At 39.8% G+C, this 26856-nt stretch overlaps 2 protein-coding genes across 2 annotated transcripts in view; one reads left to right on the top strand and one right to left on the bottom strand.

Moving 5' to 3' along the window:
* n4bp3.S (NEDD4 binding protein 3 S homeolog) overlaps window positions 1-8066 on the top strand; it is a 33584-nt gene extending 25518 nt beyond the window's left edge. The window contains exons 2-5 of the mRNA XM_018256086.2: window positions 1800-2225; window positions 2945-3514; window positions 5795-6052; window positions 7251-8066. Coding sequence (XP_018111575.1) covers window positions 1827-2225; window positions 2945-3514; window positions 5795-6052; window positions 7251-7745 — 1722 coding nt within the window. The 5' untranslated portion in view covers window positions 1800-1826 and the 3' untranslated portion in view covers window positions 7746-8066. The remainder of the gene's footprint in view (window positions 1-1799; window positions 2226-2944; window positions 3515-5794; window positions 6053-7250) is intronic.
* An 11879-nt stretch (window positions 8067-19945) lies between these two features.
* Window positions 19946-24101, bottom strand: nhp2.S (NHP2 ribonucleoprotein S homeolog). Its single transcript, XM_018256085.2, has 4 exons — window positions 23823-24101; window positions 22170-22239; window positions 21702-21807; window positions 19946-20601 (listed from the first exon to the last, which is right to left on the bottom strand). Exons 1-4 carry the CDS (start codon window positions 23968-23970, stop codon window positions 20476-20478), a joined length of 450 nt encoding a protein of 149 aa, XP_018111574.1. The 5' UTR covers window positions 23971-24101; the 3' UTR covers window positions 19946-20475.
* Between the last annotated feature and the right edge of the window lie 2755 nt (window positions 24102-26856).

The following is a 26856-nucleotide window of genomic DNA, read 5'->3' as shown; positions in this document are numbered from 1 at the left end:
GAAAAAATTTGCACATGGCGAAACGCGGACATTTGCCGCAAATTCATGGCTGGAGAATAAATTCACTCATCACTAGTAATAATTAGGTTGTTTGTGAATTCTATATCTGTCCGTATTAAAGGGATGAGGTGTCAACCCCACAAACATGTTTGTGTGTGTTTATAGAGCAACAATCATTCGCTGATGGCAATTGATCATAGTAGCAAACAACCCTGCACCAGGTTCCGGCATTTAATAACTGTTCAAGTAACACAGAACAAAAATGTTTCATGTGTCTTAAGAACATAACTGATTCTATGCATTCACTCTCTCTGTTTATTAAGCTGACTAAATCATCATCTACTAGATAATGCAATTAGCAAGGTTATCTGCTTGGCCTGCATTCAAGAAATCCAGTCATAATGCCCTTTGCCATCAACGAAATGTCCAAAAAAAGGGACCTTAACCAATTTCCTCTAAAACAATAGCCTTTTTGAGAAGGTCATTTTCTGCAAGTGGCTGCTACAGATATTTCCTATCCGCCTTTTGATCAGTGACTCATGTTAAATGGCTGGTGTATTGCTCCATAGGCGGCTGCCTCTTCCCCTCCAGCTGTGGGGGAAAAAAATCTGAACTTTGCAAATAGAACAGCTGTTTCCCTCAATCCTGCTGCAGCCTGTAGTTAACCGCTCTGCTTCCTGACACTGGTGGTAACATTTCAGCGTTTTTGTCGAAGAGTAAAATAGCTACTCAAATAGATTCAGGACTTCAGGGATCTATTCATCGACCCACTACAGGGTAGAATGATCATTTTTATTGGTATGAAAGCAATTATTTAACTGGTCGTAATTAAAATTCATGTTTTAGCCTTGTTGACATCCCTTTCCTTCACATTTGTACTGCACATATGATTTATTGCTCCGGCTCAATAACAATCACCATATACATGTACCCTCAAGCACTCACAAACACAAATAAATTCTTGCTAATGTTTAGATTTTGACCATAGTGCTGGTACATCAGTTGTAGATCTGATCATTTCAGATCAGATGAATGAATGACACAGTAGAAGGTAGCCAGACACATGTATGGCAGTTAGGGTTGCCACCTTTTGTGGAAAAAATACTTGCCTTCCTATATATTTAGCTTTTTTTCCTATTAATATCATTGGAATCAACCATCATTTTTACCAGCCAGGCCGGTAAAATACCGGCCAGGTGACAACCCTAATGGCAGTTCATATTGTATCCATCCGATCATATGGATCCATCCTTAACTTGGGGTGGGCTATATGTCATTATCCACTTATATGGAAAAAAATATATAGATCTTTATAGAAGGAATTCTACTGCCCATTTAAAAGGACACTGTTGTCAAAATGATAGTCCTGGAATAATGCACAATATTGAGTAATATACAGTAGATTTGCCTCCCATGCCGACATTGAAATTGCAGAAAATACATTTCCTTGGTATTTATGGTAATCACAGTGCCCAAATCAGTTGAGTCATGGATCACATTCTGTGAGTGTGTTTCTACAGTGTTTGTTCTTTATTTACTTCTGTCTTATTGCTCCTGCACAAAGACCCCAGCTTCATTCAGCCCTGAATACAGACTTCTTTAAAGCACTGCTATAAAGTGTGTCTTTAAACAATTAAAGCCAGTCATGAAAAAAATCTGTCCCTCATATATGAAAATTCCAGTCACTGTACCATTGTCAGGCATGACTGCATTGCAAGCCTGGAGGACAGGAAACCAATGCAAATAGCAATGTTAAATGTGTATAATAAACTGATTTTAGGTTCAATTTCCTTTTCTAGATCTGCCAGGACCTGTGCTAGATATCCATGGCAGCTGCTCAGACCTTCAGTGCGAACTGTGACCCTGTAAATTTCCATAATCTTCAGTCTTACCCCTCTGAGTCTGTGACATACAGTTGTAAAATGGGAAATGTAAGCAGCCTGATGGAGAAGCAGGACTTCCCAAACGAAGGTTTTAACTTGGACTTTAGGCCATTTCCTGAGCCCAGTTGCAAGAGGGGACTGCACCAGAAGGAGTTTCTGAGCTACTTGAACATCACAAAGAAAGAAGGTAAAAATAACAAAAAGTTCCCCTCTGGCCTGGGATTCAGAAGAGAACATAGCTTACAAGCAGAGGAGAATGACTACCCTGTATTCTATCACAAAGATCACCGGGGAACAGAGTTTAGCAAGTCATCCCTCCCGGAGAGAGGCCACTCGGATAAGGTCAGTACCTGCATCAGGAATCCGCAAACTTTCACCCTAACCTCTCATGCTTCCGATAGGTACTTCTGGCATCTCAATCTTTCTACAATAAATATTACTTCTTGCAGCAATATAAAGAGGCATATTGTAGGTACACCATAGTCCTAAGAATATCTAGGACAACAAATACATTTTTACACCAAATTTCATCATCTCACTGACCTTCACACTGGGGTTTCAGGTGTATGTAGAAGAGCAAATACCCCCAAATTCATCCTAATCTGCCTTTAGGTTGAGGCCCCCCGCCACTAGTCCAAATCTCCCCAGGGGGCCAACACCACAGTTTAGGAACCATTACCTTAGAGGAATCTAGTTGTAAGTTATCCCGACTGTGAAAACCCTACCACTTAAATATTTATTTTTTTCTGTCTAATTTAGAATAACTATAACCCAGATTGTGTTTATGCCTTGTAATGTATGGTGAACATATGTAGTGCTATATAAATAATTACAGGGAAGGAGAGAGAGCTGTAGGATTAATGAGGGGGTCTAATTATATCTGCGTAGGGATTCTGTACGTAGGGATCTATACAACTGCACCTTGCATTAATAAATCCAGTCTTCTACTACTGCTTTATTTTGACAATCCTTTGCAGATAACTGAATAATGAACAACACAAACTACAATAAAAATGGTGCTGTTTAAGAGAATAATGGTTTTAAACCTCTTTTCGCTTCAGTCTCGCTTTGGACCTTCTGCCTTGAAGTCAAATGTAAAGGCCTTCATGTCTATTCAGAGCTTGCATCAGTCTACCAACAAACTATCCAAAAGCAATGGCAGTCTGAACACACTGGGTTGCGTGGGCAGTCCGCCCTGCCGTGGTCCCTTACAGCCAAGCAATAGTCACTCAAATAATCCGAGTGAAAGTGGAAATGATGAAGACGATGACAGTCTGTCTGATTCAAAACAAAACTCCATCAATAGTTTAAACTCTTACAGCCCCAGCTTCACTGTAGCAAGGGGACAAATCAGTGCTTCCTTGGGACATATAAATCACATTGGAGGGTCGCTGGACCGTGCTTCACGAGGGCTCCGAGACACCATGGCTGGTGAGAAAGGTACTCTCTCGTGCAGAAACATGGCCACTCTGAGCCGTCTGCAGTGTTCAGGGGAGCCACCACCACCATATGAGTATTCTGAATCAGTAGAAGATGTAGCGCGCCAACTGGAGAAGAGACTTCAAGAGAAAGGGATGGAAGCGCAGCAGCTGAGGAGGAACGCAAGCGACAATGACGATCCTTTCACTCAGGTTGGTATTTGAATACTCAACAATAAATTTATGTAAAATATTCCCTTAATCCAAATGGTCATTGAGGGTTTTAGAAATGATCATTGGGTTAAGGAATAGTCTTAAGGTTCTGGTGGCTCTTTTTTTTCTCTAAATTTCTGTCTCCTATTAAAGGGGTGATACACCTTTAAGTTAACTTTTAGTATGTTATAGAATGCCTAATCCTAAGCAACTTTTCAATTGGCATTTATTTTTTTTCTAGTTTTTGAATTATTTGACTTTTTTTCTTTTGACACTTTCCAGCTTTCAAATGGGGGTCACTGACCCCATCTAAAAAACAAATGCTCTGTAAAGCTGCACATTTATTGTTATTGCTTCTGTTTATTAATTATTTTATTAATTAGGTTCAGGCCCTCTTCCTATTCATATTCCAGTCTCTTATTCAGCACAAAGCATGGATTACAGATTGCTGAAACTGCAAACTCGAGAGATGCTGAATAAAAAGTTAAATGTCTGAAGAACCACAAATAATAAAAAAATGAATACCAATTGCAAGTGGTCTCGGAATATCACTCACTACATCCTACTAAAAGTTAATTTAAGGGTGAACAACCCTTTTAAAAACAATGGTATACTGCTAATGTCCCATTTAGACTTAAAGGGATACTGTCATGGGAAAAAAAATTTTTTTCAAAATACATCAGTTAATAGTGCTGCTCCAGCAGAATTCTGCACTGAAATCCATTTCTCAAAAGAGCAAACAGATTTTGTTATATTCAGTTTTGAAATCTGACATGGGGCTAGACATATTGTCAATTTCCCAGCTGCCCAAGTCATCTGACTTGTGCTCTGATAAACTTCAATCACTCTTTACTGCTGTACTGCAAGTTGGAGTGATATCACCCCCTCCCTTTCCCCCCAGCAGCCTAACAACAAAACAATCGGAAGGTAATGAGATAACAGCTCCCTAACACAAGTTAACGGCTCCCTAACACAAGATAACCTGGAAGATCTAAGAACAGCACTAAATAGTAAAAGCCAAGTCCCACTGAGACACATTCAGTTACATTAAGTAGGAGAAATAACAGCCTGCCAGAAAGTAGTTCCATCCTAAAGTGCAGGCACAAGTCACATGACTGGGGCAGCTGGGAAACAAAATATCTAGCCCCATGTCAGATTTCAAAATTGAATATAAAAAAATCTGTTTGCTCTTTTGAGAAATGGATTTCAGTGCATAATTCTGCTGGAGCAGCACTATTAATTGATGTGTTTTGTAAAAAACATGTTTTTCTATGACGGTATCCCTTTAAGCTGGCCATATGTTAAAAGATACAATTGTGTGGCGAGGTTGCCAAACAGGTGGATCTTTCTCTGATATGCCCACCTTGAAGTGGATGATACCAGGCTGATCCATGTGTTGGGTGGCCCAACGACCACATCACAGCTATGGAGATGCAAACCATCAGAAGTAAGGAGTGCATCAATGAGTCAATACAGTCCTTGTTCAGCTCAATATCTGGCCGATTTTCAGGGAGGTCCATGTATGGCCATCTTTAGTATGTTAGTATAAACTGGACAGGTATCAATACCCATACCAAGGACTACAAAGCAGTCTCTAGATGTCAGTGCGCACCATGTATGAGCGCTTTCATGGAATGGTTTTACATTTACATTGCGTCCGGTGCAGGCAAGGTAGCAGATCCTCGGCCTGCAGAAAATCCACAATAGACTGGCCTAGCCTAAGGTCCTAGGCTGTTATACAGATCAGAGAACTCTTAACATCTTTGTATTATAAAGTAGCAGGTACATGTCATGTGGCATTATTAACCAGAATGTATAATATGAATTCTCAAGTATCCGGACCCAAAATTTGATCTGCATAATTTTAATTGTTGATACTCTGATCTTTAAATAGTAATTCAAATCCTATGCATTATTGCTTTTTAAACTGAATCTTACAAAGGCCAACCCCTTGGGATCATTCCAGATCCCACTTAAGACATTTTGTGTGTCATTATAAGGTTATTAGAAAGTCATTAAGGAGTTGCATCATCACATAAAGTCCTGAGGCCACAGGCAATGTTATTTATGTAACATTTTTATTGTCCTTATATTCTAAAGATAATTACATTCTCTGTAATAAACAATCCCCCCCCCCATTACATGATATTGGATTTCTGTTTAAGCGCTGGAATGTGCAGAAGTTGACATGAGATAAAGTTCACATTACACAATATCTTGTCAGACATGATCTACATGATTCATCTTTATGTACTGTTACCCCCTCGGGAACTCTCACAGGTGTTTGAAGACAAGCGTCGGCTTTGGATGGAAGAGCTGGATGAGCTGAAACAGATGTACATGTCTAAGTTGCAACAGATTTCCCAGCAGGCTCTACGCAGCCAAAGAGCCCTACAATTGCAATTATACAAAGTGCAGCAGGAAAAGAAGCGTCTTCAGGAGGAGCTCAACTCCCTACAGGGCGAGAATGAGGAGCTGAGACAAAAACAATCCCAGTCAGATAATTCTGGCCCAAACTTAGAGGACTCAAAGTGGGAGGTAAGGTTAGAAACATAAAGGCTAAAGTCATTTTAGCAGTCACGTGTGCATTTGATGTATTCATAAAGATCTATAGAAAGCAGTCCTGCCAATGACCTAGGTCATGAATACATAAATGGTATACATATCAAGACCCACTCTTTTGTCAGGGCTGCCATTCCAGCAAATATTTGTCCAATTTGGCCATTCATGTTGTTCCAAAATAAAAAAAATCCAACACTTAAAAGATTCAAGAGAGCAAAAGGAATATATATTGCACAGTATTTCTGTATAGAAAGAAATGCAAAACATATGTGTCAGAAGGAACGCACTCCTCTTTTTATTTGACACATATGGTGAGCATTTCCATACAGAAATACTGTGCAATATGGATTCCTATTGCTGTCTTGCAGCTTTAAAGTGCTGGATTTCTTATTTTTTGGTTTGTTGATATGAAGGATTTTTGGGGAGATCCTGTATTCAGGCAAATCGAAAAAAAGGCATTTTCTATCTTATATTTCAGATTCTTTATTTTTAAAGCCATTATGTGGGTTGCCTTACAGGCATGTGCACGAAATACATGGAATGGTGTGGTCCTTCGCTGACTGTTTTTTCAGGCCTGACCAGTCAGTATCTGGCCAAGCCCAGATCCAATCTTAACCAGGGAAAAAAATGTAAAATCTTACTGAACTTCATGCTACAATGGTAGAAAAATGCAAAAAAATTTAATCTTTTATATGCACAAATTACTTCTTGTTTATTATTGTAAAACATTACCTTCCGACCACCTTTTAAAAAAAAAAAAAAAAATGTAATTGCTCAAGTGCTTTTGCAAGGTTAAGCACATTTGCACCAGTGTTTTCTCCATCTACTACCTCAATGGCTCACATGGAGTTTTCTTGCATTTTGCCTGGTGCTCTCATAATGCGGCATTGAAAAAAAATCCCATTATCACTGCTTGCTGCTGTCTGTTAAAATCAGGTGAGAATCAATTGAATAGTCCTACTGGTGTTTATGTTTCCTGTAGAAAGCATTTGGAGGAGATTTTGGGTGCATTGGTGCTGCATTTTAAGAAAGGAACCAGCACTCAAAGAGCACTAGCTGTGCCATAGGTTTTTTTTTGCATTCTCTTTTTAACATTAAATAGCCTCCTGAAGATTATACAGTGTATATCTTAACAGTAACTCATTACCGATTTTATCCTTTGTCTCCCACACAGATTTCTCAGAAAGCTGGAGAGATTTCTTTCCTTAAGCAACAGCTGAGAGACTCACAAGCAGAGATCAATCTTAAGCTTGGGGAAGTGGTCAGTCTGAAGGTTCAGCTTCGGGAGGCAAAAGCCCTAGTGAAGGAAAAAGAAAAGGAATCTGCAGAACTCTCAGATTGCCTCCAGGCTTTAGAAGATGTCAAAAGTCAAACTCCAGTAGATTTGCCAAGGGATAGCTCAGACACTATAGACGTAGAGCGCCTACGGGCAGAGCTAATGCTTGAAAGGCGTCAGAATGAAGCCCAGATATTAATTTTTGAGACTGAACGAAAAGTCTGGAAGGAGGAAAAGGATAAAGTGCTGAGGTACCAAAAGGAGATACAATCTAGTTACCTGGAGATGTATCAACGCAATCAGGCTCTTGAGAGGCAGGTCCTAGAATTAAGGCAGGGTGTGGGACAGTCTCTGAGTTCCCCTGCCAGCTGGATGGATACAGTGGAAACCTGAACATGGAACTCCCAAAAATGTTTCTCTATCATGGCAGAACTGCTATTTGCAGGAGATGAGACTCTGATATCCTCACACACAGATAGTCATGTTAAAACGTTGTGGTGGTGTAATGTGGTATCACTAGCAGTGATAGGTGTGACCATCACGTAAATTCTGAAATACACTTTCACTTGGTTCCCACAAAATGTGTTGCCAATTAACAAAAGATCAGAGCTAGGAATACCACTCCAATAGGCCGAGTTGAAGAGAGAATCATGTTCTGTTACACCCATGGAATCAGCTTGTAAACAAATTAAATATATATTATTTTCACTGTAAGAAATGTTTTACAGAGCATTTTATTGCCTTTGGTTCCCCTGAGAATGACACTGTGCCTTTACATGCACTTCATGGGCAAGATGGTCTTTCTTAATCTCTCTTTAATGTATTAGCATAGTGTGCCACCTTCCTAGCTAGAAACAATGTTGGGTGCTAGACTGCCAAAAAGAGGGCGGTATCAGTCCAAAAAATGGCATTTATAATCACTGTCCAGAGTGGTGTATCTTTGGGCCTTCATTTATACAATCATGGTCCAGTTTAATATAGCTTATTCCTTATAATTAGTCTCCAAAGGCTTTAGAAGAAAAGAAGGAAGTGCTCTCTGCCTACTCAATGGTATGATATCTGCCTTCGTTAAAGGAGAAGGAAAGGTTACATCTAAGTAAGCTTTATTAGAAAGGCCTATGTGAATACACTAGTAAACCCTCAAAGTAATGCTACTCTGAGTCCTCTGTCAAAAGAAACCCTGCATTTCTTTCCTTCTATTGTGTACACATGGGCTTCTGTACCAGACTTCCTGTTTTTTAGTATAAACCTCCAGCTCTTGGGCTTGAGCATGCTCAGTTTGCTTCCCTCTCCCCTCCCTGCTATATTCTGAGCCCAGAGCTATGAGCTGCAGGGAGACTCAGGCAGGAAGTGATGTCAAAGCAAGCTAATATGGCAGCTACTATCATAAACAAACTGAGATAGTGTCTAGAGCGGTTAACTCTAGTATAGAAAAGAATTCTGATGAATAAAAATGGCGTTCTAGCTTGCACTGTTGTGGCTAATCTATTGACAATAAACTGCCTTGGTAGCTTTCCTTCTCCTTTAAAGGGTTCAATCACTTTATATGTGCACACTGTATACATGGCACCATGATTCTTTTAGGGATCATGCTGGTGACTTTAGAGGCAATAGGTATGTTTAGAAACATGTTTTACAGTGAAAGCCCTTGTAGGCATCTGTCTGTGCAGGTTTCTTGCAGCACTTTGCTCAGAACTAGAAAGCCATTTGTGCTACCTCTGAAAAGACAAGCTTTGATGTTTAGGAGCTCTAGTGCTCACCCAACAGCAGCTGATTACTAATCTGTTCTCTGAACTGAGGAACAATGTATGAGAACTGTGCTCAGTAGAATGTACACAGTGAGACACAGGACTTTCACAACAGGAGTTTCTGTACATTAGACTTGTATGTAAAGGTCCCCATAGGCGCAAAGTTTTGTCATTGGCTACGATCGATTTCAGTGCAATCCGACCAATCCGTCAAATTATCGTGAGGTTAGTGGGAACGAACGATCGTGCATCTTACGATTTTTCATCCGACATCTGTCGGTCCTAGGTCCTGTTGTATTGGTCCTAGTGCAATCTATCTATGTTTGCAGGGCCCAGCAGGCAGCTACCTGGCAATATCGTTTGAATTTTTTTTTTTTTAGATGATGGACAAATCGTACATTTAAACCATCGTTTCAAGATAATTGTGGTCTTACGATAACAAAAAGATCTTTAAAAAATGTTTACATCTATGTCCAACTTTAGATGTAAGCCCCTGCAACTTCAGGTTCACTGTGTGGCTGATATGCATCTTGGTGCATAAGTGATGCCTCTTTGTTGCCACCTGAATTTTAATTTTATTATAGTTTTTATCACTCAGGGGCAATGGGTTATACCCAATATACATGCAATTGACAAAGCTGGATCTTCTAAATATTTAAAGGATGTGAAGAGATTTGAATGTGTGAGTGGAACTAGCAGCATAATCACATGTATATAGTGACTGGAGCATAAATAATTGTATGTTCAAAATTCCTGACCACTGACAAGTGAGGTCACAATTCTAACTTATTACAGACAAAAACAGAAATACCTCCCTTATTTTTGTACATATGATCAGTTCTTAATACACAGAGGCATCATTAGTTTGTTTACATTTATGGGATGCCCCTGTATGCATGTGGATGTTTCTCCACTTATAGCTTAGGAATGGTAGCAAAATGGCAGGCCTGTTTTGCTGAGTATGCCATTTCACATGGTACAATTCTGGCATTCACCATCTTAACAAATTGTAAGTTCTGTCCTAGGAATAGGCAACAACTCTTCCAAGCATCCCACTGCAAGGTAAACTTGTTTGCAACAGCATGAATGCAGAAGGTTGCTTATCAGTGCTATACTCGGTCTCTACCATCTGGGACTCACTGCTATTGTCTGGTCTGTATTTCCCAGCACCCAGTCCATCATCTGGTAGATGGGTATGACGACAATCACACATTATTTGGGGGTTTTGCAAACCAGGAAAGAGAAGCTGGTCTGTTTGCTGGCACTTACATAACATTAATGAAGTAACATTTTACATTTGTGCTTTTATTACAGTTTTCATTTTTTATCCAATATGAACCAATTATTTGGTTTGTATTTCACAAATAAATTGGGTTGTTTCCATAATTATGAATGAGACTTTTCTTATGGGAGAATGAAGAGAAAAACACGAAGTAGGTTAAAACCTTGGGAAATAAATGATCTGGGGAGTGCAACTTCTACAACTACACCTAGATGTCCCGAATTAGACATTAAAATAACTGATAAATACAATCTTGTTTCTAAGGGCATGGGCACACGAAGCTGTACCCTCCAGTGATGGACGAATTTATTCAGCAGGCATGGATTCGCAATATATCTCCACATTTCACCACCTGTGAGTTTTTTTGCACAAAACTGCTGCAAAAAATCGTCGCCGGAAAAATTTAAGCATGTAAAAATTGTCTAGCGTCAAAATAATTTGGACTCCCATTGACTTTAATGCATTTGGACAAAGAGCCGCACATGTAAAATTGTTGAGTGCATAAAAATTGTTGCACATCAAAATGATGTTGATGCCCAATGCATTTGGACAAAAAGTTGCCTTTGTAAAAGTTGTCACACCGTAAAATTTTCACGCATCTAAATTATTTTGACGACCATTGAGTTCAATGCGTTTCACAATTTTTTTTCGGGGTTTAACTAATTTTTCGGCGAAACTGGACAGATTTGCCCATCACTGCTATCAATCCATTGATATAAGGCTAATTCACACACAGCGGAGGTCAGCCCAAATACACAAGAGCAGGGGTCCCCAACCTTTGATATCCACAAGCCACATTCAAAAATAAAAGGCCTTTGGGAGCAACACAAGCATGCAAACATTTCCTGGTGTGCAATGTAAGGGCTATGATTGGCTATTTGAAGGTCCTTATGTGGACTGGCAGCCTATAGGAGGTTCTGTTTGGCAGTACGTCTGGTTTTAATGCAACCAAAAGCCTGGAATTCAAAAATAAGCACCTGCTTTGAGGCCACTCGGAGCAACATCCAATGGGTTGGTGAGTAGCACATGAGCCACTGGTTTGGGATCACTGCACAAGCGAAAGGCATCTTTAGGCTGACCTCTGCTGGAGTTGATCCGCTTCTCTCCGCCTGCTAAAATATGCAGACTGAGAGCAGCAGGGCCTAGAGCTCTGTGTGCCCAAACCCTAAGGGCATGGGGCCACTGCATCTGTTCCAGTGGGCAGAAACCCCTTCCCATTCAAACCTCATTTATCTGCATTCCTCCAGCATGAACCCCTTCCTTTAGACTCCAGGAATATAAAAGCCAGTATCTTGCACCTTTAGTTGGGTATTGTAATTATTATTATTAACATGTATTAATATAGCGCCAATATATTTCGCAGCGCTGTAAAGTAAATGTGATCGAAATCACATGAATTGCATACATAGAACATATGGAGTTACATACATCACAACCAATAATGTTACAAAAGGTGAGGAAGGCCCTGTGCAAAAGAGCTTACAATCTAAAGGTAAGGGAATAAACACAAGGTGTGGTACATAAACTATACCCCAAGAGGACCACGCCATAGGAACACGTAAGTTTGGCATGGGATGCTGGTTGCATAACAACCTATGACACTAGATAATACATAAGGGATATTCCGGGCTTTACTTACGTTTTAACGTCTGTTACAATCCTTAAAAACTTGTGCTCCTAGTTAAGTCCCTACAATTGTGAAAATCCATTGTTTGTCCTTCTTTCTAGGGTTCTTTAGCTATTGCTTTTTGTCCCTATTGTTGGCAGAGCCAGCAAAGATCTAAGCCCTGTTCGTTCCTTAAAGGAGAACTAAGCCTAAAAATGAATATGGCTAGAAATACCATATTTAATGTAGTGAGCTTATTGAACCAGACTAAAGGTTCAGTATATCTATCGTAGTAATGATCCAGACCTTCAAAGGTATCACAGGAGTTTCCCATGTGGGATTTTGTTAGGAGTGTCTGTGACACACACATGCTCAGTGTGCTTTGAGCGGATATTGAGAAGCTAAGCAAATCATCAAGTAGAAAATGTTTGCTTTTGCATTCAAGGACTGACTATTAAATTAGCATGCTAATTGTGCTGGCTTCTGAGCTGTCATGTACAAATTATCTGAATTATTTAATCATCAGTCCTATATTGTGACATTTATATTATATAGGTTCATTATATTGTGAGTGGGTCCCTAAGCTCAATAAGTGACAGCAGCACAGAGCATGTGCAGTGAATCAGCAGAAAAGAAGATGGGGAGTTACTGGGGGGATGTCTGAAGACACAGATCTTTACTGCTAAAAGGCTGTAGTTGCCTTGGGCTGGTACAGAAGCCCAAAACATAATGTACAACATTCCTGCCCTACTTCTTAATTTAGCTTTAGTTCTCCTTTAAATTATGTTACCTATACATCAATGAGTCAAATGGCTGATATGTATGTGTGGTTGCCTATAAAAATTCCAATTGTAGACCAAGCCATTACTAACAAGAAACCATTTTTTAAGATGCAAGCAAATAATATGATGTAGCCATAATACCATTATAGTAAATCTTAACATTCTGCAAAGTAGCCACATTCCACCCATTGTGCAGTGCAGTCTGATTCATTGCATTCTCACACTCAACTGAAGATACAGCACTCTATGTCCTACAGCTTTCCTGTATGCGTGCAATTCTTGCTCATCAGTATTCTCTCACCTACTTAAGAGCAGCAAGTGCCGACTTGTTACCCGCAGCTGCAGGGAGATGGAGGCCTGAGATCTGAGAGTAAAATATTGTGGGTGGCCCCAAAACTTGGCAGAAGGAGTAGAAACTGAATCTGAAGCTGTATCTTGACTCCCACCAAATGTGCCGGAAAAGTTTAATCACATGCCCAAAAATGTCATACATTTTTGGAACCTGGGTGTCTGATTCACAGCCATTTCATTCATTTAAATGTGTAGCTGTGGAGTAATGTTGCCTGGTGGGAATTTGCTTGATAAGGCAACAGTCCAGCGTGGCTGGCCAATAAACATGCATCTCCGTACAAATTGCTGTACCCTTTACACCAAGTCGGAAACAGACTTATTTGGAATATACATTGATTTTAAATAAATACATTTTATAATGAACTACGATTTAGTGATGCTTCCCATTCTGATGTCGTCAGATTTACCAATCTCTGCTCCATACTGGCATGAAGCATCCCAGCACACACTGTATGTTCTTCCCAAACTGCCAATTCCCCATTCATTTGCAGTGGTGGTTATTTAAAGGAATAATGACTAGACGAGTTAGTTAGTGAGAGACGTGTTAATGTCTAGTAAGTAGGAAAAAATTAAAACTGCTGGGAATACAGTAATCTTGCACCCTCCAAAGAATTACAACAAGGGAGACGTTATTTTCTTTGTTTCCAATCTGCCGCTGACAAACTGTGATCTTTATAATCTTGAGGATCCAAGACAAAAGGCATTTTCAGGCAGCAGTTACTATACACTCACTTGCATGAGACAATTTAATGTCAATCTAATAGGGCTGTTTCTGGTGCACCTCATTTTTGGCCCGTTTAGTTGCGATGAGCGAATGTGTCCCGTTTCGCTTTGCCAAAAAATTTGCAGAAATTCCGAAACAAGTCACGAAACGGCAAAAAATTTGAAAAACGCATTGAAGTCAATGGGCGTCAAAATAATTTTGATGCTCAACAATTTTAATGCGCGCGATTCTTTTGTCCAAATGCAGTAAAGTCAATGGGCATCAATAAAAATTTACGCGCACAACTTTTTTTGTTGTAGCAAATTATCACAAGCAGTTTTGTGAAAGAAATTGCAGGTGGCGAAGTGCGGAAACTCTCTGCACATCCATTCCTGGTGAATAAATTCGCCCATCACTACTCCTTAAAAATAGGCAGCTTAAAGGGGTAGTTCACCTTTAAGTTACATTTTAGTATGTTATAGAATGGTCAATTTTTTAAATTAATTGTCTTTTTTTCTTCTGAATCTTTCCAACTTTCAAAATGGGGTTCACTGACCCCATCTAAAAACGAATGCTCTTTAAGACTACAAATGTATTGTTATTGCTACTTTTTACTACTCACTTTCTAGTCAGGCCTCTCCTATTCATATTCTAGTTTCTTATTCAAATCAGTACGTGGTTGCTAGGGTGATTTAGAGCCTAGCAACCATATTGCTGAAACTGCAAACTGGAGAGCGGATGAATAAAAAGCTAAATAACTCAAAAACCACATATGATAACAAATTGTCCCCGAAGATCACTTTCTACATCATACTAAGGGTAGAACTACATGAGCGTTTTTCGTCGGATCGACACCCGGCGAAAAATCGAACGCAACTCAGGCATCAATATTCATCTTAGCATGTGTTTGCATGGGGAGGAATTGTGATGTGTATTACAACCTGAACCCATCATTTCCAATATTTCTTTTACACACGGGTCCATCTTTAATCTGTGCCAATACTGCAATAGTGAATTAATAATGTATACGACCAATGATTGATACTAAATGGGGAATCATACTAACCATTAAATCAGTTTTTTCCCAAGCAGCATATACATATCATGAGCATTCAGGAGCAGAACCTCCCCCAGCCTTTATTTTAACATTATGACAGTATGGAAATAGAATAGTGTACTAGACATAGCTTTTATCACCTTGGGAATCAATCTGTCATGCATTGCCAGACCCATGGGTGCAGCCTGATTTATCTGCTCATTATACATAAGGTTCATGCAATTTACTGGAATTCTTTCACCTCCTGCTTCTTGTCTCCCAAACAGTTTTGAAATCAGATTCATTTTCAGAACTTGGACTTGACTGGTTATATCAGAGAGAGAGAGAGAGAGAAAGGATAAATATAGCTGGAGAATGCTGAATGGGAAATAACAGCTGAACACCATTTGATGTTGTTTGACACAACATAAGTATATCAAGGCTAAATCACATGGAATTTGGTATCCAGTGGGAAGCAATAAGGCTGAATTATCATAGATACATACACTTGCTGAGGACATGCTAATGCAGCACAGAGACATAATATACAGTATAAACCTGAATATTGCACTCAGAATGTTATAATATTGCATCTTTCTTCAGGGTTTTTAAAGTTAAAATACAACATTAAAGGGGTGTAACATATGTCATACAGTCAATTCTAAGCAACTTTTCAATTGGCCTTCATTATTTTTTTTTATAGTATTAGAATTATTTGCATTGTTCTGCTGACTTTCCAGCATTCAAATGGGGGTCACTGACCCCATCTAAAAATAAATGCTCTGTGAGGCTACAAATGTATTGGTATTGCTACTTTTAATGACTCATCTTTCTTTTTCAGGCCTCTCCTATTCATATTCCAGTCTCTTATTCAAATCAATGCGTGGTTGCTAGGGTAATTTCCATCCTAGCAACAAGACTGATGAAATTGCAAACTGTAGAGCTGCTGAATAAAAAGCTAAATAAGTCAAAAAGCACAAATAATAAAAAATGAAAACCAATTGCAAATTGTCTCAGAATATCACTCTGCACGTCATATTAAAAGTTAACTCAAAGGGGAACAACCCCTTTAAGGAGTGCATGCCTCTTGAAGTTACCTTTTTCCACCTTGTTTGTTACAGGTATGGGAGTCTATTATAATCTATTATGCTGTATTTTTTATTACAGCACTAATTCTCCAGAAAAAAAGGCCAAACTAACAAAAGATGGTAGTACAACGTTAGAGAAAAAAATACTGAGTTACCCTACATCTGATACATTTACTGGCACTGAATTGTGCCTACATAAGGACTACCCTGTAATTATAATGTTTAATGACTAAATTCTTAGAAGCCCTCCTTTTATTCACTTTGTGTTCTGCTTAGTTCCTTCTCCAGTGGAACTGTCACTGTGGCTTTTTCTCTCGCTCTAGTCTAAAGGCTAAATGTTCCCATGTGTTTCATGGAATTTCATATGGCAGAACACCATGAGCAGCAGAATGCATGAGAGAGAATGAAAAATGGAACAGCTGCACATAACTCATTTATGACAATTGCTGTTCAAGCCACCGCAGGGACTATTCTCTTTAATAATAAAACAGTAGCTTGTACTTGATCCCAACCAAGATATAATTAATCCATATTTTGTCAGATGAAGACGCAGCATGCAGCATTCACATCTGACAGCCGTGTCAGGTTGGATGGAAAATTTTACATGTAGTTTACGCATACGATTTTTGTATCAGTTCTATTGTATTTCAACCCACACGACAACATCAGACTTGTAGGATGCATTTTGTCGATCTGACACCATCCTGCAAAAGCGCTCGTGTAGTTCTACCCTTAGGAGTCATTTCCATCTTAGTTTAGCAATTCTTTAACCCTTCTTTAATGCCCATAGGAGCACCTGGGGGGAAACAATATACACATATTTCATCTACTCTTAACTTCTGTCCGTTTTTTCCTAATAACCCACTCATATTTACAGATTATAAGGAAAAGCTAAACTTTTGCTTCATTTTGGTGTCTGATCAGCTTAGCGTGCCACCTGGTGGAGATAACATTAATTGATCAGCACTGTTAGTTGGAAGCTTCAGACCCCTAATGGAGAACTGTTGGTATTAGAAAAAATATACACAAGGAACAATTTTCCTCCCAGCCCACCATGTAAATGGATTTCACATTTTATGGTCATAACCAGTGTGTAGTGTATGAAATAAAATGTCTTACAGATATTCTGGCAGTTGGCCAGGTGCCGAAGAAAAGGTAGATTTTGTGCAGATTGGGGCAGGCCAAGGGCTTTAGTTAGGGATATTACAAATTTACCAGCAGGTACATTGCCGGTAAATTTGTAAGACCGGCCCCGGCGGGTGTATGACTTGCGACCCCATCTATTCCTCGCATCTCTATCCACTACTTGCAGCAGTACCCTTTGAATGTCCAACTACAGAAATTTACAGTTCCCACCTATAAGTTGAACTTAGTTTTGAAAATGTGGCACCATGTGTAGAACGTATGATACTTTTGTACCAGTATAAGATTCTGGGAAAGGTCAGGGAAATCTTTAGCTTTTTCTGTGTTACTGGCCCTTTAATGTGTAGTTAGCGGTTCTAGATCCAGAAAGTTAAAGAAGACCAACCAAAATTAAGTCAAAGTTTTTTTGTTTTTTTTTGGTCGAATAGGTCCGTATTCGGCCAAATTAGAATTGTTCGAATCAAAGGAATAGCGCATTTTATCGAATTCGATTCAAAGCCCCCCCCCCCCCAAAAAAAACTTTGATCTTTCAAAGTCCACCAATTGACTCCAAATAGGTTCTAGGAGGTGCCCTATACAACAGCAATTCGGCAGGTTTTAGATGGTGAATGGTCAAAGTTGAATTTTTAATTTTTTTTTCAAATTCAAATCGAATTTTGACTATTCCCAAATCTGTCAAAGTACACAAAACATAGCTTGAAATTCTAATTTGTTTTCATTCGAAAATTCACCTCGACCTTTGATAAATCTGCCCCTTTTAGTGGAGATAGATTTGTAGGATTTCTTGTCCTGTTTAGGCTAAGGCCACACTAGGCGATAGCGCCGCGATTTGACTCGCGGTGACTTTTCGTCGCGACTTTTAAGCAATCGCTGGGGAAACTTTTGCGCTGGCGTCTATGGGGAATCGCGTAAAATCGCCAGCGTAAAAACACACGCGGCGATCTTTTCTCTACTGTCGCTCGAAATTGCCTCGCTAGGCGATTTCGAGCGACAATAGAAAAAAGATCGCCGCGTGTGTTTTTACGCTGGCGATTTTACGCGATTCCCCATAGACGCCAGCGCAAAAGTTTCCCCAGCGATTGCGGCTTAAAAGTCGCGGCGAAAAGTCGCCGCGAGTCAAATCGCGGCGCTATCGCCTAGTGTGGCCTTAGCCTTACAAACCGCTATCTGTGAATCTGTCTTTACTCTCTTAATGTTTATTATTATATACACTGTATAGAGTGACATTGTAAGACAATTTGCAATTAATTTCCATTTTTACTTTTGTTTTTTAGTTATTTAGCGGCTCTCCAGTTTGCAATAAGCAATTTGGTTTGCTAAGGTCCAAATTAGCCTAGCAGCCATGCACAGAGACTGAACTATAAATGGGAGACAGCCTTAATAGAAAGGAGTAATAAAAAGTAGCAATAACAATAAATGTGTAGCCTTACAGAGCATTTGTTTTTTTAGATGGGGTCAGTGACCCCATTTGAAATTTGAGTCAGAAGGCAAATAAATAAACTATAAAAAAAAATGGAAGCCACTTGACAAGTTACTTAAAATCTATAACATACTATATGTTAATGCAAAGGGGAACCACCCCTCTATTTTTAGTAAACGTACTAAAATTGAATGCCAGGGGTCTACTGAACATTACAATGCCCATTATACATAGGATTACACAAGCATATGGCAAATAGAGGTCTCAATATAATGGGCGTCCACAGAAAATTTTCCAAGGAAGAAAACATATTTCACAAATTACTTGTACCCATATTTTGGTTTCCACACAAACCTAACAACAGCTTTTAAACATTTATGGTCCTGTCTCTGGTGATTCAGTCTGGCAGCATAGAAATTCAGGTGCCGATTCTGAACTGTTACAATTTGCTTCATCAGTTTATACGTTTCCCGGGAGCAGCATTGGTGAATTATTAGCAACTATTTTATCAATTCTAACAGCTGCTTTTTATGAAACTCCGATTCGGCTCAGCAGGGACAAAGATAAGGAACTTATCAACTAATTTATAATTTAGAACAGTCAATAGTCAGCGGCCCACCGGCTGTTTTAGATAGACATAAAAAGGCTAAAAAGGAAACATGCTTCAATATTAGAACAGTCACAACTAGAAGTAATTGGAAAAATTCTGTTTATGGGAAAACAACTGAACTGAAAAGAAAGTGTTGAAAGATAAACACCCCCTCTAAAGTGGTAGCTTCCAAGTAACTTATAGTGTGAGGTTCTGTGACAATTGGTCTTAATCGTTTATGATTTTAAGCTTTTGGAATTATTTAGCTTTTTGTTCAGCAGATCTGGAGTTTGGAATTTCAGCTTTTACATAGTTGCTAGGGTCTAAAACCAAGCAGAGGTTTGAATGAGTCAGAAAGGTGAATAAGAAAGGCCAATAACAATAAAATTGTAGCCTCACAGAACAATGGTTTTGGCAGCTGGGCTCACTTTGCCCCCCATCTAAAAGATGGAATGAGGCAGAAGAAAAAAGCAAATTTAAAAACTATAAAATATGAAGTTGAAAATAATAGCACATTCTAAAGCATACTGGCTAACCACCCCTTTAAAGGTTTAAATGAAGGGATACCGGTCTGGTCAGAGATCTTTGCAGCAAGATTAAACAAATGCTAATGCCTTACAGGCAATTGCTGCTAGTTCCTCATTACTGGCTGCCGAAAAGCTTTCTCAGTTTTCTCTGCCACCCACATGATGTCACAGCATGAACTATCAGTTTGCCCCAGAACCACTGTACTATGCTAGGATTCTTAACACTGATAAACATGAAACGTGGGAATGGGGAGGATGGTTAAATGGCAAATATTCATCATAAGCCAAATAAAAGTCACAATAGAAATGCATCCTGCCTGAAAGAAAAACCATGTACTTTATTTTTGGACCCTAAAAAGACTAATTGATCAGGTTTTGTCAACTTGACAAATGAATCCTAGAATGAGAAGTTATTTTAAAGAAGAAATAATCTATAGAAAAAAACAAAACAATTGGGTATTTATTCCTTGAAATTTCTATATTCAAAATGAAAATGAACCTTTTTTTTGACCCTTATCGCTGTGCTATGCATATCTGAGGATAGCAGGTAGGGGGAAGATGCCATGTTGATCTGTACTGCAGCAGTCAGCATCCATTTAAAAAGGAGCTCCCTTTCCAAAAGTAGGAACCATTTACAAAAACATGTAAAAAAAAAAAAAAAAAGTTACCAGGTTCTGTTAATCGGCAACGGGCTGTAGCCCTCTAGTAGCTCAGCCCTAGATATAAGGGTCAACTTAGATATTAAAGCAAATTGCTTATAAAATGTTTATGAAGAAATGTCTGGTACTAATTTTTTACAGTACTCCAGTACTGTTGATGGAAAAGTAATATCCTCAAAATCATTCTGATCAGTAGGGTAAAGGAAGGGCTTGTACATCCTCTAGACATTCATCATATGCTTCCTGGTAATCTTCATGCGGTTTGATCAGTATCACACAGGTCGGGCGCTTGGAGCCTGCAGCTGCTCCTAGGTCCTGAAACAAATGCATCACAATATACAAGATATAAATATTGTTCTAGGATAGATGTCATGATCAACTAATATCTTACAAGTCAGAGATAGCTCAACAGGCCTTACAATATCTACAGACTACATAGAGATGTCAGCTGAAGTGACAACTGTCAGGGCTACATACAAACAGAACATTTTCATTATACATGCTGGAATGACGGACTTCTTGGATAAAACTAAGCATCGCATGTACATGAGTCAATTGAAAACAGCCAATTTAAGATCATGAAAGGATTTTACATTAGAGCATATAGGACCAAATCTTGGTGCATCTCACAGAATCTTGTCTGTCATATTCTAAGTAAGACAAGGTTATGAGTGAAAGACAGATCTGTTAAAAGTAGACCCAGAAGCCATTTGTTCACACTGTGCAATTACAGGAACTTTTCATGTCTAGGAGATTCTCAAGAAATCAGTTGATGGCAAAGCACCTCCAATAGTGCATGTGCCATTCAATTACAAAGAAAATGTTTAGCAAGTGTGACAAAGAAGCGTATTTTGAGACTGGCTTCTTTAAACTGGCTTATGGAGCCCCTGCAAGAAACAAATCTAGGGTGTGACCAGCTCAATGAATGATGATTTTGTATAGAGGAAGAATATGTTTTTGCTATTTGACCAAGTGGAACTACTATTAGTGACATACTGTATCTAACATGACCATGGAGTAAAGTAAAAATGACATACTAATCTCACAGTGATTGGATTTGGTAAATACTAGATGTTGGTAAACACCAATAGTTCCCATACTGTGAAGCTCGCCACATGTGCTTAGATTCAAAGACCCTTTAGGAGAGATTTGTGAAAAATCCCCGTTTTCACCTATAGCAATTTAAAGCTCAATATGAGTGAAAATTTCTTTGCAGTCCTAGAAATGTTTAAAACTATAAATGAATGCCTTGTACAGCAATGCTTACACAGGTGTATAAATTGTTTAGGAGCAAACAGGTTTCCAGACAACTGCTTTGTCTCAAAACAGGACTTCTAAAGCATTCTTCTGGTATACACTGCAATGAGCGGTCAGTCCAGAAAAAAAAAAAAAATCAAAAGAAAAAGCATACTCACGGATTTGGATGGAACGTATGAATAAGGAATGCTGCGATCCTCACACATTACAGGGATATGACAATAAACCTCAATGGGAAGGGTGTCACCAGCCATTACTACAATGCTAGAAATGTAAAAGTCAGGAATGTTAAAACATACAATAGAAGCTATAGATTTATTATCAGATAATCCACAATTGTAATAAAGGTCATTTTCCCAAGTATCTTAGTACATTACGTGTGCTGCCAAGTCCACATAGGGGCTACCAAATAGCCAAATACAGGCAATATTTGGCACCCCCGGAATTTTTTTCATGCTTGTGTTGCTCCCCAACTCTCTTTACATTTGAATGTGGCTCACATGTATAAAAGGTTGGGGCCCCCTGCTCTATACACACATTAGAGACAGATTGTGTTACATAACAAACATGCCTTTACCCATTAGAACATTAGTGAAATGTGAAGTTAAAAAAATAAATGTGCTTACCCTTTCTCTCCCTTGTTGATGAACTTTTGCACTTCCTTCACGCCTCTGCGAATATTCTTGTGTTTTATGGCTGAACGAAAAAAAGAAAAAAAGATGGATCCTTGTGATGCTTGTAAGGGATTTTAAACAATGTAATTCTTCTAAAAACAATGGAATGGCATTGTTTGTGGCTGTGATTCTTATGTGCACCCTGAAATCACAAACACCTTTTCTGAAAATTCAAGAATGCCAAATATTGGTAGAGTAAGTAAAAGGCATACTTTAACCCTTCAATGACCAATCATATAGGGCCTAATTGCTAGAAGAAACTTCCAACAAAGCAAGTCCTATTTTTTTTCTTCTTTTTAAAGGAGAAGGAAAGTCATTTCACACTTAGGGGTGCCTCAAATTTCCTGGGGCAGATGCATGTTCAGTTGAACGAAATAGCAGGCTTTTTAGTTAAAGTTCGGCTTTACACTCTAATGCGCATGCGCAGCCGCGAGAGGAAGCCGGAAGAGAAGCACTCAGTTGCGCTCACTGGAATAACCCTGGGCCTGTGCAGTTTTCTGCGGATATGAACACCGGCCCGGGGTTTCAGGTAAGTAAATACATTCACTTGGTGGTGCCTAACATTTGGACTTTTCCTTTAAGAAGTAGTCCCTTAAGCTGGACATAGACGCAAAGATCTGATCGTACGAATCCTCGATTCATATGATTTTCGGACCGTGTGGAGAGTCGCAATATTTTTCGTCCGGCGGAGATCAGTTGTTTGGTCGATCGGACAGGTTAAAAGATTTGTCGGCTGCCGATAATATCTCTGTATGCATTGCCGATCGTACGATTTTCAGAGGGAGACTCACCAGCTTTGGTCAGACATAGCATTCGTACGATTGCTGTCAGGGGCAGAACATCGGCTGATCTGTTCTTTTACTAATTTATTTGATCTAAATGGTTAGTGGCAGGTCGGGAGATGGGGAATCCTCGAACGATCGGATCTTTGCATCTATGGCCAGTTTTATTCTTAGGGGCAATCAGAGAGCAATGCTGAGTGTCTTCCCAATGCGCTACAGGAGCAATGAGACACATGGCATTGTCGGAGCTGTGAATCTCTAAAATTAAAACACCTCAGCGCAGCGACCTGGCAATTCTCAACAATGGCATAGAATTTCCCCATGATAAAATGGGGGAGACAACATACATGTGTTATTGCCATAAAGGACACTACATAAAACTGGTGCAGGCAGATAGTCAATTGACTCACTGCTGGGATCCTCCAGTGAATAGTGGCAGCGTTTATGAACAGTGAAGCCCCGCAAAGTTCACAGTGTGACAGCCAGGAAGAAACTAGTAACATTTAATTAATTGACATCAGTTATACTTCTGTTTACTATGAATGAACGCAGATTAGATAAACACGATCCAGAAATTCAAAACAATGAACAGGGCCCTGGTTATTAGAGTGAAGTTCCATTAGCCACGACCTTCCGCTGAAAACATACACAGTATTGATATAGATCAGTGACGGCTCTGTGCCCCAATACCTACAGCCACGTTTATGCGCAAGTAGTCAGAGTGAGCGCTAAGTCCATCGTGAACACGTTTTAGACTAAATCGCTAATGAAGCTGCCACCAGAACGAAGTAAGAGCCGCCGGTAATTGAAATAAACGCGGTACCTTTCTTTACACATTTGTACAGTTTCTTGGTGAGTTTGCGGCCCGCGAGCGGTTTAGCGATAGGGTTTAAATGCGCCAACAGCTCCTCGTAAGACTTGCTCGGCGTCTCGGGCGCCTCCTCAGATTCCTCCTTCTTCACTTTGGTCATTTTTATCGGATCGAACACGAGCAGGAGAAAGCTATAACCACGTGTAAGCGCGCACGCTCTCGCAACGCTGGACTTCCGTGTCCGGTGGGAGGAGCATACGTACGCCAATCAGGGTCTTGCGCGAGGAAATGCCCTCAGTTTATGGTCATTGGATGTTTAATCGCACCAGGGTTGCCTGGTTGGCTGGTTTTCAGCAAAAAATGGGCTACGAATTTAAAGCACAGGCGGGTTTTGAAAGTACAAACTAGCCAAGGTTCAGCTTTGGGCTACTTTTTGGGCTGGTTTGTACTTTGGAAACCAGCTAAAATGTGTGTGTCAAGCCTGCGTATCCCAATGCATGTTGGGTAATGTAGTTTTTGTTAAACAATTTGCCAAGTTTAATGTAAGACTACGATACCCAGCGTGCAATGGGACTGACATGTGTAGAAGTCTGGAGTTACCAGATTTTGGGCTCTGTACCCCAGTTAGGGTTGCCACCTTTTTACAGAATTTTCACCAGCCAGTGGTGGGGGCAGGAACAAAAGGGGCGGGTCTTGATTTCAAAGGGGGCGGATCATGACGTCAAAGGGACAAATTGTGACGTCAAATGGGGTGGAGCCACCGCACAATCGTCAGAAGGCAGCGAAAATCGTAAGTTTTGATTGATTGATTGGGGGCAGTCCAAGGTCCTTTTTTAGGGGTATTACACATTTACCTGCAGCTACATTGCCGGTAAATTTATAATACCGCCCCCAGCAGGTGTTTTCCCGGCTAGGCCGGTAAAATACCAGCCAGATGGCAACCCTAACCCCAGTCTAAATTTCTTGCAATTTCCTCAATTTCAGACAATTTTGGAGCAAAAATCTGCTGGCCACCAAAATGTCTAGAGGTTGTACATGTATTAAAGCCTTATTATGGGACCCCTATACCTCCTTGAAAGGAACAGGAGAAATCCCGGGCTTTCACTGTGCTATCCTTGTGCTATCCCTAGGCGAACTGGTTCGTCTTGGCACGGCAGAAACCATCTGATTACACCCTCCAGATACACTGCGCAGGGGTCTTGCAAAGAACGACACAGTAGGCTCGTGTGTTACAAAGCAAGTTCCGATTTATTAGGGTTACAGCAGTTGCTTATATAGCCAATATGACGTGTAACAAAGGTATGCCTTAGCCTAAGGGAAAACAAAAAAGTATTATTCTGTGTGTCCCCAGAAAGAAACTTTGTAGAAGTTGTAAGAGTGGGGTGTGCTGGTATGCGTGATAAGAAGAGATAAGAAACATATTCGCCCAAGGGCATTGGGGGCTGCTCAGGCCAGCTGGGGAGTACGTGCAATATAAGCATGTTTTGCACAAAGAAGTTTGAGCAAGGACAGAAGTTTCAAGGATAGAAGTTAACCCTTTCAGTTCCCCCTTTCACTCCTGAGCCCTCCTTTGGAGTTATGTCCCTGGTGGAATTCCCTCATCTTGCTACCTGCCCACTTGATCCCATTTTTTCCAAACTTCTCCACAAAGCCAATCTCTCATCGATGTGTAATCTTTATTCTCAACTGGAATCTTTCCCTCTCAACTAAATCATGCACTTGTTACCCCCATTCTGAAAAAAATGGATCCCTCCTATCTTCATAACCTTTGACCTATCTCTCTGTTACCTTTCATCTCTAAGCTAATTGAGCACCTAGTTTATAACCGACTAACACTATTCCTTTCTGATAATAACCTGCTGGACCCCCTCCAATCTGGTTTTAGGCAACAGCACTCTACTGAAACTGCCCTAACTCAACTAACTAATGACCTATTGATGGCTAAATCTAGTACTTCTCACTACTAATACTGCTTGATCTCTCAGCTGCATTTGAGCTCCTCCAGTCTCTTCATTCGCTTGGCCTTTGTGACACGGCCTGTCTTGGTTCTCTTCTTACCTCACAAATGGTTCCTTCAGTGTCTCTTCCAATGGAGTCCATAACAAACAAGTTTCCTATTCCCCCAGCCTCTCCAAGTCAGTGATTCCTAGTGTTGGTTGGAGGGGTCGGCACCTCTCCCAAAGCAATGCAATAAGAATTTACCAAACACTTTAGGTGGGTGTAGCGGGGAGATCCCCTGCAGTTTTATTAAAGTCACGTGATGTAACGTTTGAATGAATGAATATGTTTAAAAATGGCATATTTTATATGACCTTATTGCACCAGCCTAAAGTTTCAACTTCTCAATAGCAGCAATGATTCAGGACTTCACACCTGTCCCTGGGAGGTCACCATCTTGGAAAGTGTCTGTGACACTCACATGCTCAGTGGGCTCTGAGCAGCTGTTGAGAAGCTAAGCTTAGGGGTTGTCGCAAATTATCAAGCAGAAAATTGAGGTTAGTCTGTAATAAAAGCTGATGCTACAGGGCTGATTATTAAAGTCTGCTGCTAGTTGCACTGGTTTCTCTGTGGCCATGTAATTACCTGTATTAATTACTAATCATCCTTATACTGTGACATTTCTATTCTATGTGTACTGTATATTGTGAGTGGGTCCCTAAGTTCAGTACGTGACAGCAGCACAGAGCATGTGCAGTGAATCAGCAGAAAAGAAGATGGGGAGCTACTGGGGCATCTTTGGAGACACAGATCTTTACTGCTAAAGGACTGTAGTTCCCTTGGGCTGATACAGAACCCAAAATATAATGTACAACATTTCTACCCTACTTCTTTAGTTACACTTTAGTTCTCCTTTAAACATTCTTATCTCCTCAGCCTCTAAAACAGTTGATATAGATGAGGAACAGTGAACATGCCTATACTGCAATCAAAGACTGGAAGGAAGTATAATAAAATATATTCCTGTATGCTGTATATAAAAAATGATACATATATATGCTTTCTACAAATGTTGTCAGATCACCAGAGAATGCAGGCTAAGTGAACA

Source organism: Xenopus laevis, chromosome 3S, assembly GCF_017654675.1.
Source record: "Xenopus laevis strain J_2021 chromosome 3S, Xenopus_laevis_v10.1, whole genome shotgun sequence".
Classification (NCBI taxonomy): Eukaryota; Metazoa; Chordata; class Amphibia; order Anura; family Pipidae; genus Xenopus; species Xenopus laevis.
This window is presented reverse-complemented; position numbering and strand designations above follow the sequence as displayed.